General features: G+C 39.3%; 2 protein-coding genes across 5 annotated transcripts in view; both read right to left on the bottom strand.

The window, feature by feature from the left end:
- wnk4a (WNK lysine deficient protein kinase 4a) overlaps positions 1-7,865 on the bottom strand; it is a 46,316-nt gene extending 38,451 nt beyond the window's left edge. For 2 of the 4 annotated variants that reach the window (XM_067577210.1, XM_067577211.1), the window contains exons 1-2: positions 7,659-7,865; positions 6,734-7,402 (exon numbers count right to left, since the gene is read on the bottom strand). In XM_067577210.1, coding sequence (XP_067433311.1) covers positions 6,734-7,369 — 636 coding nt within the window. In that variant the 5' untranslated portion in view covers positions 7,370-7,402; positions 7,659-7,865. The remainder of the gene's footprint in view (positions 1-6,733; positions 7,403-7,658) is intronic. The other 2 variants (XM_067577212.1, XM_067577213.1) reach the window with 1 other exon arrangement.
- Positions 7,866-8,730: 865 nt separating this feature from the next.
- Positions 8,731-15,244, bottom strand: vps25 (vacuolar protein sorting 25 homolog). Its single transcript, XM_067577216.1, has 6 exons — positions 15,138-15,244; positions 12,584-12,729; positions 11,774-11,827; positions 11,589-11,677; positions 9,908-9,983; positions 8,731-9,586 (listed from the first exon to the last, which is right to left on the bottom strand). The coding sequence occupies exons 1-6, from the start codon at positions 15,182-15,184 to the stop codon at positions 9,474-9,476; spliced, it is 525 nt and encodes a 174-aa protein (XP_067433317.1). The 5' UTR covers positions 15,185-15,244; the 3' UTR covers positions 8,731-9,473.
- Between the last annotated feature and the right edge of the window lie 934 nt (positions 15,245-16,178).

Below are 16,178 nucleotides of genomic sequence, written 5' to 3'. Positions count from 1 at the left end.
TGTACCTATCCACCCTTAATAACAGTAACAGACAGTAGAGACTGTAACATACTATCAACAGCAGCCAATGGGACACTGTTATCTAGTTCCTGCGCTGAGTGCATACTATACGATACAGACCGGCTATATCTTGCAGAGCAATCACCAAATGAGTGCACATTTAGTACAGTACATGTTTTATAGGTGACACAGTGTGGCCTTCCTTTCAGGACTCTGCAGAGCTAATGCAAACAAACAAACAGCCCTCACGTCAAAGTGACGTGCTGGCATGTGTAAATGTAGGCTATCATTGTGGGCCTCCTTCACTTTCTCCTCCGAGAACATTGGCTGACCCTGATAAGCTGGATCTCGCTGCACCGCTGGCCCTGCGAGGAAAGACAGTGTTGATGTTGGCCACAGAGGAACTGATAGGAAGCCCACAGCTTGTGTTATGTCACTGAACACTAGCCACATTCAGATAAAGGTTACACAGCTAGGCTTTTATGAAGCTAGCATGGGAGAGACGAGGGCAACCAAAATCTAGAGTTTGTGCCAAACTAGATTTATGCTTTGTTGTTTAACCTCATAACTCAGAATACAAACTGTGCAGACCCAGTAGCAACACATTAATAAGGTTTTACACAGCTTTAATTTGATCTGGTGCTATTATATGAGCTTTAAAACTCTGAGCTAAAACGTAAACTGAGCAGTTTCCAGCTCTTTCTACTCCATGAGCCAACTTTCACTGCAGCGGTAATGGTTCCAACTTGTACTACAGCAGGAGTGATGTAAACCCCCCCCCCCCCCCCGCTTCCTTTTGTCCTTAGGTAACTTTGTTTGACTTACAAACAGAATAGGCCTGAAACCTTTTTTCCTTTTTTTCTTATTGATTCATCTGCTGACTGATTTAAAAAAAAAAAAAAAAAAAAAGACGGATCAATTCATTGTTTATTTCTGGTCTATTAAACGTTTGAAAATAGTGAAAAACATCAACACAGTTCCCAGAACCCATAAAGACGTCTTCAAAACTGCTTGTTTTGTTTGACGAACAGTCCAAAACCAAAAGATACAATGACATAATGACATAAAAACAGAAAAGCGGCAAACCTTCACATCTGAGAAGCTGGAAACAATGAAAGTTGGCCTTTTTGTCTGATACATGACTTAAAGGGTTAATTGATTGAATTTTTCAAGTAAAAATGCCAAACATTTGATGGTTCTGGGTTCTCAAATGTGAGAATTTGCTGCTTTTCCTGGTCTCACATTATAGTAAATTGAGTATTTTGGGGATTTGGATTGTTGATCAGTCAAAAGAAGACATTTCACCTGATGTGTATCTTTCACTGTTTTCTGATGATTTATAGACTAAACAATTGGTTGATTAATCAAGAAAATAACAGTTACCAGAGATACCCAAGTTTTAATACTGGCAGCAAAATTATACTTTTCACGATCCTTTACTTTAAGAAATAAACATGTTTTTCTACAAAATAGTTTATTTCATTTAACAAAAAAGGCCAAACTTCTCAAAAGTTAAATGTTGTCTGTACACGAGTGCACAAGAAGCCCAAATAAACAAATTCACATAATTATGATTTAAAGGTGCAGTGTGTAGGATTTAGTGACATCTACCGGTGAGGTTGCAGATTGCAACCAACTGAATACTCCTCCTCCTCCTCCCCTTCCAACTGTGTAGGAGAACCTACGGTGGCTGCGAAACTTGCGAAAAATGCAAAAGGCCCTCTTTAGAGCCAGTGTTTGGTTTGTCCTTTCTGGGCTACTGTAGAAACATGGCAGTGCAACATGGCGGGCTCGGTGGAAGAGGACCCGCTCTCTATGTAGATATAAAGGGCTCATTATAAGGTAACTAAAACACAACGATTCTTATTTTCAGGTGATTATACACTAATTAAAACATAATTATGAATATTATGTTTCATTTCTGCCAAGTCTGTTCCACTAGATTCCACTAAATTCTACATGCTGCACATTTAAATCAAGAACAACCTGACTAAAGAATAAGCAAACAACACTATAATGTTGACAGGACATGATGCCAACCTTCGGTACTTGCCAGTTTGGTGATACAGACAAAGTTTCACTCAGTATTAAAAAAGTACTGAGATTCAATACAGGCCCGACTGATGACAATGAAATCTACTTTTACTGAATTTTTCTGCATCACACAAGAGATATTTTACTTCTTGTTGAGTAATCACTTGTACATTATAGTTTAGGGTGATATATATATGCCATACTTGGTCCTATGACACATTATTTATACCTGAGACCGATGAAAAACTGGTGAACAACAGCCGACACTATGTGCAGTATCTCCATGAGAGAGTTGCAGGAAAAGGGTTACAACAAAGAAGTATTTTCATTATCCAAAAAAAAAAAAAATCACCAAATAAACTTATTTGACCATCTACAAAAACCATGACCACCCAAGTGCACCAACTTTTGAAACTAATGTTATGTCATAATCAGCAGAAAAGTGTCCATCCAAGGAATTGGCTAATTGGGTGCGGCGTTTTTTTAAAATGCTCTCAAGCCAACCTTGACATGACACACGGCCCTCATAAACACAGATAGTGCAGAAAATACAGGTGGTGAAGTGGAGCATGGTGAAGTTGTTTATAGAGAGTACGATTAAAGAATGTGTGTTAAATAGAAGTATGAAAGGTACAGCATGAGTGTCTGGTGTAGGTTGGAGGAAACTACCCTTGAATAAGATCAAGTATTGTGCAACCAATGCCCTTTAAAGGGGGGCTCACCAAAAAGGATATATGCCTCAGTGCACTAATTCCTATCAGTTACTGAGTAGCTCGCTGTGCGGTTGCATTAATAGTTAGCTGGATAGAAGCTGTGTGCGAGTTGACATAACAATGACATACAGCAGCAGAGATATAGGAGGTTGTAAACTCCTCTTGCCTCTGTGCAAATACTGTGTACACAGTGTTGATCAATGGAAGTGGCAGGGGACCATACAATGGCTCATCCATTTTTTATTACCTCTATATTTCCTTCAAAGCCCAGTTTTACGTTTCCTATAGGGCACCTGAGTCACCTGTGGGCCTGTGGGGGAAGGGTTGCTAGGTAGCTGCCACCTGGGAAGGGTTTTTTTTTGTGTGTGTCCTCTCTTCTTTTAGCAACAGAAGCAAGCAGCTTTGAACTTACAGTTACGTCTCTTTATGGCTGTCAATTTAATAGATTTCACTTTAAAACTGTATCAGTCACAACCCTTAACTTCTTAATCCATGTATATTGTGTAATAAAAGGATCATTTCTTCACATTAATCACTATTTCAATCTATATTCTATTTAGACAACACATGAAATAATGGCAACAACAAAGAAAAACTAGAGAAAAAAGAGAACAACAGGACAACACAGAGCGTGCAAAGATGGTTAAAACTAAATGAATGGATTAATTAATACGACAAATACAAGGTGTTGTATATAAATGAAGTGAAGGTTTTACATTTGGACTGTATTAAAGGGTTTGAAGTTATTGTGTATTTAAAATTGTACAAGGTAACTTGCAGAGGAAACAGAAATTAGCTCTCAAGTTAAACAATCAGCGCAAAAGTCTAGTTTAAATTCAAATTTATCTCGTAGAGTTGCTGTTAATTTATCAAAAGTAGAGCGTTGTATCAGTAGACAGAGCCAATGGATACTGATATTTTTGTCTGACTTTATATTTTACACATCTTTTTATTAATTAGGGGAGTGTACAGCCCGTTAGATAAGGAAGAACTGGGAGACATTTAGAGACCAAGAACCAAACAGTTTGCTCACGATCTTCAGCCAAAGACGATGGGAATAACTGATTTTTGAGGCTGATTAAGTATTGATTGGGATATTTGAGAGTTTAAACAAATATGATAAAGAGTTGTTGAAAATAAACATATAACATAAGCAAATATTTTCGAAAAGGATCCTTTAAATTTGGATATTAAGCAATCGCTACAAAGATATGTAGTGAACAAGATATGTTATATGCTTACTAGTGGACAAACTGTTGGAAACACTTACCTCAAATATACTAGATCATCTCTGTACTGATATTTCTTGTTTTTTTTATCAGCCAACATATGTGCCCATATTTGGTATATCTGTGATAAACTCAAATTAGCTGATAATATTGTCCATGCAAATATATCGACTGGTCTCTGATAATCTTACAGCAGTATGTGTGCATTTGTTAGAATAGTCCTTTGCACTATCTGCAAAACCTTAGCAGGACAGGTGCTAGATATAAAAAAACAACAGTAATACAATAGAAAAGAGCATGCACACTGAAATCAGGGCTTCTTTTCTGTTGTATTAGCAATGTTTTGTCTTCCTCAGACACAAGACTTGTTCTATATACTGTACATATCTAATTTCTCTCATGTGACTGCCTGATCTGTGTTGCATCCAAACGTTGCTAATATGAGCTTAAACGAGATCTGTTACTTATCTGGTGTATTACAGTGTCATTAATCCATTCGTTGTGAGTTTCTGAACACTGATATGCACCCTGTCTGGTATTTTATACTTTCCTGGCTGAGCTTTGGTGTTGCATGTCATGGAAGAATCTTAACGTATTGTTTACTTTTTGTGTGCTAGCACAAAAGGTTCCTGTGGACACATTCCAGACAGACCTGTGTTCCGTAAAAACAACACTGACAATACACCGGACACAAGAGAGTACGTTCGTGCAGAAACACCTGGGACTCATTTAAAATGGTTGTCTGTGTAAGTGTGAATCAGGTGAAAGCAGATGTTTGATTCACATTTTTGAACAGCTGATCTTAATTGCCTGCAGATTACAGCTCAGGCACTGTAATACATAGTTAAAAGAGCTTAAGGCATTTCTACCTGACTTGTAATGACGCACCTTCGGCTGCTGCTCCGTCAACATTACAGGAGCGATTATGTTTAGCCACCAACAGCCAGCTTTTGTGTTCATTTAGGCAATCAGGGGCACACGGGGGGAGGACGGGAGTGGTGATTTTCAGTTAAGAAATGTGACTGGAGCTGTCTCTTTGAGGTCAACTTATCACAACAGTCACCATATCAACAATGGCCACCTTTAAGCTTATTAGGAGTGATTAAGGAGCTTAAAAGGGGCTCATGTCTGAAGTAAAGAGATGAAATAGCATGCTTCTTTCCAACATGGCCCCCAGCCAGAGAGCGGCGACAAAAGTTAAAAACAGGGTTACGCTTTAAAAAGAAAAGTCAAACCACAAATTCTGAAGAACCCTCGCTTGTGTTTGACTTCAGGGCGTTAAACATCTTCGCCTGAGTGGTTACAGTGCAGGTAAAAGGGACATCTGTGCCTCTCTCGCAGTCTGGGAGTGACTATTTCTACCTCCTCCACACAGACACCTGTTATGTGAACTGACAGGTGGGCCCTTGGAGGCAAAGAGTCCCCACCTGCCGCTGTCGGAGCTTGAGCCTTCGGGGGCAGATTCACTTCACCCCCAGTATAATCCCTGACTGTCTTGTGTTCTGCTCGGTGCCTCCCGCAGAGCTTAAAACGCAACACAAAGACTACCTCTGTGCATCTTAAGCGATAAGGTGCTTTCATGTTCAATATCTTAAAACAACTTCCGATATGGTGAAGATCTGACAGATCAAAATAAAAGAGATGGTTGCCGGTGGGTATGTAGTGCGATGTCAGTGGCACAAGGCTTAATTTTGAGGTTTAGAGGGCATTAGGGCACAATTTCTCACCTAAGAAGGCTTCACATGGCAACCAGATACCGACACCGATGCACGTCACTCACAATGGCAAATGTTAAGGGGTGGACTTAAAGCTTAAATCTTTAAATCCTCCACTGTGCTATCAAACCATGTAAGCAAAAGAAGTAGCAGCTGTTACCCAGGCTGTTTGGTGCCTGCATGCCAAACACATGAAAAAAAAAACACAGACACCTCTTCATGTTTTTATCAGACTAGATAAGGCAGAAAGAGTGTATGTGAAACTCTATTTGGTCTTGTCCTACTTTTAATGTTTACATGTTACACGTGAGCATAATCACTTAGCCGGATGTGATCTTACAAATCTCTTTTAGACCTGTCTGCAAGGATGGAAGTGTTTCAGAGCGGTCAGTGACACTATTACCGAGCACAACGAGTGACGGTGGATCATCGAAGCTGAATATAAGTCGATCTATTCCTACTCCGTTGCTCTTTGTTTGCACGTGAGGAATTTAGAGAGCTAGGCTTGGTGTCAGTGGTTGTTAATGAAAACAGAGATTAGAGGGGATCATGGTAGAGTCAGAGTGGTTCAGTTGGAGCTGACTGCTGACAGGATGACCTGGGTTAACATGCGCAGGCCTGACACAGCCCAACTCAAGGTCAACAAGGAATAATATACAGTAGATTAGGTGCTTCACATCAACCCTGATGCACTGAGGAGGGGCTTAGAGCTGCGTGGAAAGCGAGGAAAGTGTCAGCCTGTATCAGACCTATAGGTTTCTTGCTGCATGGGGGGGCAGAAAGGGAGATAAAGTATATCTTGTGTAAAGTTTATCTGAAAACTGCAGTTTTTATATGGAGGTTTACTTAAAGGGAATTGATTTTTGAGCATGAATACACAGATGAAAACTTACTGCTTGTATCTGCAGTCATCCAGGGATTTAAATATCAGATAAAACGCAATATTCCTCCTGGTAAAGCAAATTAAAAGTGTGATGCTCAACTCCAGTCTGCTGATTTGTTCATTTAAAGTTTAGGATGTATAAAAAACAAGCCATCCTACCTGTAGCTCACACCATGCCACCTCCACGGTGGTCTCAGTGTCCAGTCCTTTATAAACCGTCTTGAAAGATCCCCTCCCGATCTCTATGTTGAATTTGAGATATCTTCCATCAGGTGAGGTTGCCACCGCTTTGGTCTCCACATCCTCTTTCTCTTCTTGCTCCCACTGAGTATCAAACGTGATGCGAGACAGGATCTTGTGCTGTTTGCTCTGAACGAGTTCATTTTCAGAGTCCGAGCTGGCGTCCGGAGCGGTGGATCTCGGCACTGGATCCCAGTTCCCATCGAGGGACCTGGCGTCTGGCTCCTGGCTGGAGGGGGGCGTGTTGGAGCTGGTGCCCGGACTGGAGACAGGGGACGGCGACGGTGGAGAGTCGTCGGTTTTTTCATCCTCTGCTCTGGACTCGGGCAGCGTTAGAATATTCTCAGCTGACCAGGACAAGGCTTTGGAAAGGGCACCGCTGTAAAGAGGCGAGTCAATGTCCATACTAATTTTTTGCAGCCCATAAGAGTTTCTCCGTGCGCCCAAACCGTGCGCCCTGAGCACGGATGGGACCCGGGATAAGCAGTCGTCGGTCATATCCATAGAGAGGCCTGGGAAACCGCGTCCTGGTATCTCAACCTGTGCGTGTGACATTGTAGCAGGTTCAAAGCCTTCTTGATTCAGAGCCTAAATGTGGAAACGGCATTAAGACAATAGAGCACCGTTACTTTAAGCTCAGCATTACTTTTCCATGATGTCAGTAAAGTCAGTGGCTTTAAACAAAAGGCTGACCACAAAGCAACAGGTCTGTTACATGACTAACAAGAATAAATTAAACATGCCTATCTAAAGAACCTGTCATTACCTGTAGCTATAGTGAGCCTTATAAATATATCCCAAGTGTGTAAAAAAAACATATAAAAGTAAGAATAAATGTACTTACTCATCACAGCTGCTGCGTAAAAGAACATTTCGCATAAAAGCTTTGCGCATACAAACTTTAACGCATAGTTCCTATAAAATAACCAGAGTTGTCCGCTTCTCTTCTCTTTACAAAGTCCTCAGCCATAACCTCCGATGAAAGGACGGAGCTGCCTATATCAACAGAGCTCCGGAGGGCTGTGCGTCCTGTGCGCTCCTGACTGCGCGCTCCCAACTCCGCCCCTCGCAGCTTTGACGCGCTAATAAGGCTATCCAAGAGGGAGTAATTAAAGTATCATTTGAGGAGTGTGTGCCAACTAATGTTCTTCATAAGCCAAACATTTCATTATGTCCCCCCCCCTTTCTTTTGTCATGTACGTGTATTATGAGTTGCATAAGCTAAATATGAAGGAGATCCATTAAATTATCTTTTTTTTTTTCCACATTTCCTTGTATTGATTCGCTGGACATCATGCAGCCCAGTGCGTACAAAAAGCAGCAGAGAAACAGAATGTCACCTCTTCTAATTGGTCCTTCATTGATCAGGACAACAGGAGGTTTATAAGATACAACTGATGAGTCATTTCACTACAGGCGTCTTTCAGTCTGTCGTCATTTAATTTGCTTGAATGAGAGACCATGCAGCCCAGGAGGGTGGAGTGTGCAGCCTGCAGGGGGAGCCACACCGCTGAGTACTGCTGCTGCTGCAGCAACAGGACACTTCTATCAGCCAAGGCCACACACAAACACACACACACACACACACACAATGGGGGCCCACCTGTCCCCAGAAGTGCACACACACACACACACACTTGTGGTGTTATCAGCAAACGCACACAGGACTCCCTGGAGCTGTATCATCCCCAACAGGCAGGACAACACAGCACATGATGTGAGTGGACCGTCCGGTCTGTAGTCATTCAGCACAGCTGCAGGCAGATATTGGATCACAACATCTCCATCACTGTGGTTCAAATCTGCACGTCTGCACACTGCGGGACGCTGTTCACATTATCTTTCATGTTTATGCACAAAATATTGGCAAAAAAAATGAGTTTTATGCATGTTCAGGCACAAAGAAAATAAACACATTTAGCAAATTTCTAATTTATTTTCCTACAGGATATGAAAAAAAGAGGTTGAATATAGACAGAGGATAACAGAAGTGTCACAGTAGCTACTGCACAATAAAAGGATGACAGCAATCTGTACATGAAGTCCGCTATTATCAGCTGAAGTTGAGTCAGGATTGGTGGTCCGAGTCTCTGCGGTGTTCCACTTCTGGAAGCATTTATTCTCAAAATAAAGAGTCCCCCTGGTGTTCTGTTCTGGGGTTTCTTTGGGTCGTCTGGTTGGTACAGAGGAACAACAGCAGAGGAAAGGTCCAGAGCTAATTATACCGAGTAAATTTGGGGAAAATGGGAATAAAACTAGTCGTATTTACAATAAAGAAAGAGTAAAGTTACAGCTGATGGGAACAATTTCCCTAAGAGTATTAGGACATGATAGTATTTAGTCCCATGATAGACTCATTATATGTTTAAATGGCAACAAATGCTCCGTATAGCAACTTTAAACATGATGTCACCTTAAATGCTCTTCCCCCTCCCGCCCCAAACAGAAATGATATTGGTTCCCTTCCAATAAGAAAAGGCTTTGAGCTTGGGCGAACCAAAAGGCAACAACAATTACAAGGACCAGCATCCGCTTGTGCTGGGCTTTGAGGTGCACCTTGTGTAGCCTCCAAACGGCTACGTTTTTAAAAAATTTGCCTGTAAGGTACAGTATGAGGGCTCCGAGACAGAGAGTGTGTGTGAGTGATTCCAGCACCGTTTCAAAAGAATTTGACCCCTTTTCCGTCATCCATGGTGATGATCTCGGCTTTGCCTTCCGTTTGTAAAGCCTGCAACGAGCGCAGCAGCATCCACTCTTCTAGACCGTGGAACTCTGGACAAACAGATTATAGTTGATGTCAGAAGGTACGATAAGAATAAACTGTTAATGTTTACAATAACAATAAACTTTCAGCTCTACAATTAAATTAAATCAGGCAATTGAGAGTACAAAAAATGAAATATTTAAAACAGTAAAATGAGATAAAAATGAGCGAAAAAAAACAAATAAAACATATTAGAAATGGTAAAATAAAACTATTAAAATGCTTTTTATTTTTTAAGATGTCAGTGATTATGTGAAGTTATGATTGTGTGGACTATTATTGCAAATGTTCCTTTACATGTGCTTAAAAACAGCCTGAAAACATCTTACCTTCACCTCCTGTGTCGTCACCATGCGACAATTCATAAAGTGTAAACACAGAGTTGACCATCCCGTTTTTAGAGACCTAAAATATTAGAAAACAGAAAACAACAGAATAACAGTGACTCTCTGAGAAAACAGCCCATATCTGAATAACGTCATAATTATCAAGTGTTTTCCTGTGGCAGTCGTGGACGGACACTAGTTCTCCTTAGACGACGTCATTAACTGTGAAAGCTTCTTTTAAGTTAATTTTTTACACAGGAGGGATGAGATCTGGAGCGCACGGGTATAAATAGAGCATTTCATAAGGTGCGGTAACTAATGTGTGGACAGACAGCATGCCGTCATCACGCATGGAGCCTGCTGGATTCAGCCAGAATACTCATGGTTAACCATCCGGCTGGGCTTTTTACCTTTAGTCAAGTGTGCACAACCTTTTGGCTATTTTTTTTTTTTACTTATTTCCACATGCAGCAGTTACAAAGCAGCATTATCATCCATTTAGAGTCGTGTTTGTGTCCATCTGGTGAATATAAGTCCAATATTCACTCCCTTTTAGTTCTGTTTTTGCTCTCTACCAACTCCAGAGGGAAACATCTTGCTCTCTAGCTGCTAAATGCTCCAATATGTTCATCAGCTAGTTGCTAACTGTGTCTGTTTCCCATTTGCTGCTGAGCAGGTAGTGTGTGGTGGCTTTTTAGAGCTTTTTGTCTGAAAACAGCTGCCTGCTGCGGCCGAAAATGACACCACGAGAGCGCTGAGAGTGAAACAAAACAGCCAGACAGCTAAACAATGAGCTGCTATGAAGCTGCGTAAAGTTGAAAGGAGCTGCACTACGAATGACACTCCTGACTGAATGTATCATTGTTGTTTGATACATTTTTATTATAAAAAAATATTGATTATAGCCGCTTTAATGTGAGAGTTTGTGCGCTGCAACCTCTGCCGTGTTTATCATGTTTATAGATCTTGTTGTTCCTGACTAAAGCTGTAACAGATGAGTAACCTGACATAAACACCACCCAACATGATCTAAATGTGTTTATCTGAATTGATTTTTACACTGTTAATTATAGAAAACTGAATAAACAACATTTTTATCCTCACAGTGTAATGTGTTTGAAAAAGCTCAGCAGTGGAAACAGATGTATTTAGACTTCTAGAGTACGCTTTCTGTCCGTTTCTGTTTTGGTCCGACTCACGATCGGAACTATTTTGAGTACGAGGATGCATCATCGTCACTAATGATCTGTCATTTCATCACGCCAAAAAGCTGTCGCGCTGTATTTAAAGAGCAGATTAAAAACAAGATATCGTCTGTCTCCGGGGGGGGGAAATCTAGTTGGAGGAAAGCGGGTTTCTCATTTCATGACATTTTAGGAATCCAGTTACAGCAAAGTCGACCGCAACCCAGTTACTGAAGTGAGCTGAATGTGCAGAACGCTTGTTTTTCCCCTTTCTGTAGTCGTCATTAGATATTCTGTGTTTATACATCACATAAAAAGGTTGTATCAGACTCAGCTGGTCTTCTGATTATAATAAAATAATATTAATAGTAACCAACCAGATTCGACAGCAGAAAACTGAACTGCTTTTTTATTATTTTATTGTTTGCATGAATATTTTCTTCATCCGTTATCAACCTCACAGCTTCACAGACAGTACGTGTCCTCATTTGATGACTCACCCACTGGTATATTAATTTGCCCCATTCCTCCGGTCGTCTCCACATGACTAAACACCTCGACTTGTTTTTGTCCAACCATTCAAGGTTCCCTGAGATCAAACAACACAACATGCATTTAAAAAAAAATACCCATGAAATTACTAGACAAACTATTCTTCATGTCAACACGACACAACAAATTTTACCTTTTTTCCTCAGTTCCTCAAACACAACTTGGATCGCTTCCATTGACAGTTTGCCTGGAATTCAGTTAAGGACTGACAAAAAGTTAAAACACATTCAGTTCAATCAGTATCCACGGTAACAGCTAGTTTGAATTACAGAAACTCACTCATCTCGTGTTCAGTACATGTGTTACGGCCATAAACAACCTCTGCCTCGGTGCCACTCTCGCTGTGTTTATGTTTTTCAAAGCCACTAAAGACTAGGTCTAGAAAGTGAGGTTTTATTTTCCTTGTTTTCTTCGTGTTAGTTAGTTTTAGCTCCAGCGGGAGTCCTCTACTGGTTATGTTTGGGTTATGATTTGAACAGCATCAACAGGCCCTTCTTCTTTGGTAGTTTGCCTCTTGTATTTCACCACCTGGTTTTATGTTGCTTCCTTTTTCTCCTAGCGAGCCGGTTTGTAGCAGCATGAATGTATGAAAACCTGACTCTCAAAACTGACTAAATGTTCTCAGTGATCATGTTATGACTTCTTGTACTGTCACTTTGACCTCTTAAGTAAATTAAATCATGAGGGAAACCTCTAAAATTCAAACCAGGCTGCTGCAGTGATGCGGAGGGCAGCTAGTGATGTAGCATTGTACTAATAAGCATGTCATTGTAATGTGTGTCAACATTAATATCCTGTGTATTAAATGTAATTTTACATCCCAATAAAGGAGGAAGCCTATAAATACAAATTAAACAAATCTAGACAAACAATAAGGAGACGGTTGTGTAGTCTACTGTGATGTTTTAGCCTTGACTGAACCACAGGTGCGCTGTTAGGATACGTTCTATCTTCTTGTTGTTGAACACGGGGCTCTCCTGAGCCTCCATGACGTCCAGGGTGTAGAGCTTGTGATGCCGGCAGTAAGACAGAGCCAGGGAACACCATGCTGCCAGCTGTTTCTGTCTCGTGTCAGCGTTGGGCTGTAGCCTGTCCGAAGAAATGAAATGAGCGAAAACATGTAAGACACACTCGCTCCGACGCAAACAGGAAGCCAACAGCACTGCAAAAAAACAAAACACTTTCAGTCCATCAGAAAAAGATTTAACCAAACATCCAGGATGGTTTTTTTTTTTTTACAATATTAAGTCTGATTGAAGCTGTAGTTGGAAGGGAAGCTTGTGAACTATAGATACACCTTCCAACTATTTTGATAATTGATTAATCGTTCTTTAAGAGAAAAAGAAAAAGTCTAAATTCTCTTATTCCAGTTCCTCAAATGTGAATATTTTCTGGTGTCTTTGGTTGTAAACTGAATATCTGAATATGAGGCATTTGAGTACATCATGTCGGCCTTTGGGAAACTGAGATTTCTCACCGTTTTAACATTAAGAAAGTATAAGAAAGTGCTTCACCTCCACCAGCAGGAACGTTGTAAGGCTGCTCATATGTTAAGGCATCAGTAATTTGAAAAAAACATCATTAAACATATGCAACATGAGTCTGATAGCAGCCGTTCTGCATAGCGATCACCTGTGAATTATGTATATTTTGCTCATAATACATATGTACTTTTAGCATAAAAGCTTAACTTACTCTGATGCAAGTTGGGAAATAAACACTCAGATGCTAAAACCAGCAGCCCTGTGATAAATCCTGCCTTCATGAAGGTTATAATGTTCAGTTTGAACATTATAACCTTGTCATAAAATTGTCATTTTGGAGGCTGTGGTTTGTGTTGCTGTTGAACTGTTTGTCTTTATTTTTATTTGTTTGCATAATTAAAGACATACAGTAATAAAACTAAATGGATATGTGCAGGGAAGGAAGGAAGCAAAAGGGGTTTACATAATGTTCCCATCAGGTGTTAACTTATTAAAACTAAAAGGTGTTTCTAATATTTTATATATATTTATATCAATGTGCATTGATTAGATATCAGAAACATCTCTCAGTTTAACGCAATAAAGACAAAAGAGTCCAAGGCGAACGTACGTTCAGCTGCATGGTGTTGATGTTTCTAAATATCTGACCACAATAAAATAGTGCACAAAGCAGGCTGCTACATCATGTTCTGTTTCATCCTTGTTATTTTATCTAATGATAATTTACATGGAATAATCAGCATTTATGAAGAGAATGGGACCACTGCAGATAACAGTCAACACACAGGATACCACTGGTGTATCTACTGAAACTCTTCCTAGAATAGAGCTTATCAACAGTCTGTGTTTCACAGTCGTGGTAATTCAAACTGTGCATTAATCAACCTACCGCAAGACACACAGCTGAGACTCAGCACACAGGAAATGATTATGTTGCTATGTGTTTGTTTGGTATCTGTGTTGCAGGACAGGATCACAGTTTTTCAACTGTGTCTTAAAACAACAGTCTGGTGTCCGAATGTTGAGCTGCGGTGGAAGTATAGTAATGATAAGAGGGACTTTGGCACTATAAAGACTGTAAAGGTGAACAATATCTACTTGATTTTACTCATTTGGTCGGCTGAAGCTTCATATTAGCTTCAGATAAACTTTTAAATGCATTTTTTCAAGATAAAAAGGAATGTAAACTTTAGATCATTTACACTGTAAGTGCATTATGAAGGGATTTTCGAAAAGTCAGTATGAACAGGAGGAATGATTACAGTAAGAAAAACCTGTTTCAATGTTCATTTGGGCTCCTGACTGTTGTTTTTAGACAGACTTGAAATACTGACAGGTGAGGTGTGTCTATAGACAGGCCTGCACACTACTGACCACCAGAGATCAAAAATCGTGACAAATGATGTTATCAGCTATCAAAACGTAGCGTGTGACCATGACTTTATTTTACATATTTGCAGTGGTAATATAGTCAAAGCTCCAAATCAGGTCTCAGAGTTTGTTGGAGCTCATAATTGGCTGTAATACCGATTATAACAGTTGGTGCTAATAGTTTGTAACCATGTAAACAAGCTTTTGGTCGCTGATAGTTAAAACAGGAGACATTTTCATTGGTTGCTCTTTGTTTTCAAATGCATTTACTTCAACTATAGAAAACGAGATGTTGGTTTTCCTCTAATTAAATTTTGAAATAAAACAGCTAGCTCGAGCTAACGGCTTCTCGCACAAATAACAATAAATTATTTAGATGTTGATGAGTTTTATATATTTGCATGATGTCGAGGCTCAATAAGTCGCTGAACGAAACCGACTACAGCTGTTATATAAACTTTTTTAAAAAGCCATTAACTGAGTAAATCCACTTCCCTAGCAATCTGTGCGGTTTAGCCACCCAGCTAACGCGACGCTAGCTCGCAAAATCAAAACACTTCGATTTAATGACGTATAAACAATGGAGGCTACTCAGAGGAGTTAATCGATTTTCATAACTAATTGTCCTATAAATGTACTCACGTAAAAAACGGTGGGAAATTATACTGCCAGGGCCACTCAAAACTCATTGCAGCTGATGCGGCGTTCACAGCTGACAGCTTCCGGAAGCGAGTCCAACCCCTCAAATGGTTCCGACTAACTACAAAGATTTAGTTAAAATATAATACTTATAAATACAAATAAATATATATTTTTTAAAAAATGTATCATATATATTATACATGTTTTAAATGTATGAGGGTATACATGTAAAAATATTTAAAATATATATGTATAAATTATAAAATAAATATCAATACAAATAGATATACAATTTAAAATATATTTTACATGTTATGAAGTATAGATAAGTAAAAATAATAATAATAAACTTTTCTGCATTAATTGTAAAATTTTAAATTTGTATGCAAATATGAATTATATTAATACTCAAGTACTGTACCTTTCGAGGTACTTATTATTTGAGTATTAAGTTTCAAGTTCAAGTTTTTTGTCATTCTAACTGCAATAAACACATTTGAAATGAAATATTGTTTCTTCATTTGAACAACTGTATGAGTGCATGAAAGCCTGAGTGCAATAATAGACCTGACATACTGTATGTTCAATAAAGTTCATATAGTGGAGTAAAACTAAATATATAAACTAGTAATTAAGATATTAGTATATAGTATTACATTGTGAATTTAACATTTATAATTATACTTCTACTCCACTAAATTTCAGAGGCCAATGATATGCTTTTTATTCCACCACATTTATCTGACAGCTATAGAAGTAACAGCAGATTAATATTTTACAAATAAATCACATTATTAGCAGATGAAATATGACGCTATAGACTAAACTAACCAACAGTCTATAAAAATAACAAATAATACATGAAAAGATTGCTTTACCTCCACCAGCTGGAACATTTAAAGGCCGCTCATATTAAGGCAGCAGTGTACTCTGAAAGTCACCCGTCTGTGAGCTGAATTTTGAATACAGAACTTGTATTTAGAGTATTTTTACTACATTGCAGTATTTCTACTTTTCCTTAAGTAAAGAACGTGAACACTT

The sequence above is a fragment of the Thunnus thynnus genome, chromosome 20 (genome assembly GCF_963924715.1).
Source record: "Thunnus thynnus chromosome 20, fThuThy2.1, whole genome shotgun sequence".
Lineage (NCBI taxonomy): Eukaryota > Metazoa > Chordata > Actinopteri > Scombriformes > Scombridae > Thunnus > Thunnus thynnus.
The sequence above is the reverse complement of the archived record's forward strand: the minus strand, read 5'-3'. Positions and strand labels throughout refer to the sequence as shown.

What these genes read in the sequence shown, in the direction of transcription:
- vps25 (XM_067577216.1), bottom strand. Translation starts at nt 15,184, where the DNA reads ATGAGTTTTGAGTGGCCCTGGCAGTATAATTTCCCACCGTTTTTTAC. An exon ending in AATTTCCCACCGTTTTTTAC is followed by an intron (nt 12,730 to 15,137) that starts GTGAGTACATTT and finishes TTCTTCGGACAG; the next exon opens with GCTACAGCCCAACGCTGACA. An exon ending in TGAGGAACTGAGGAAAAAAG is followed by an intron (nt 11,678 to 11,773) that starts GTAAAATTTGTT and finishes GTTTGATCTCAG; the next exon opens with GGAACCTTGAATGGTTGGAC.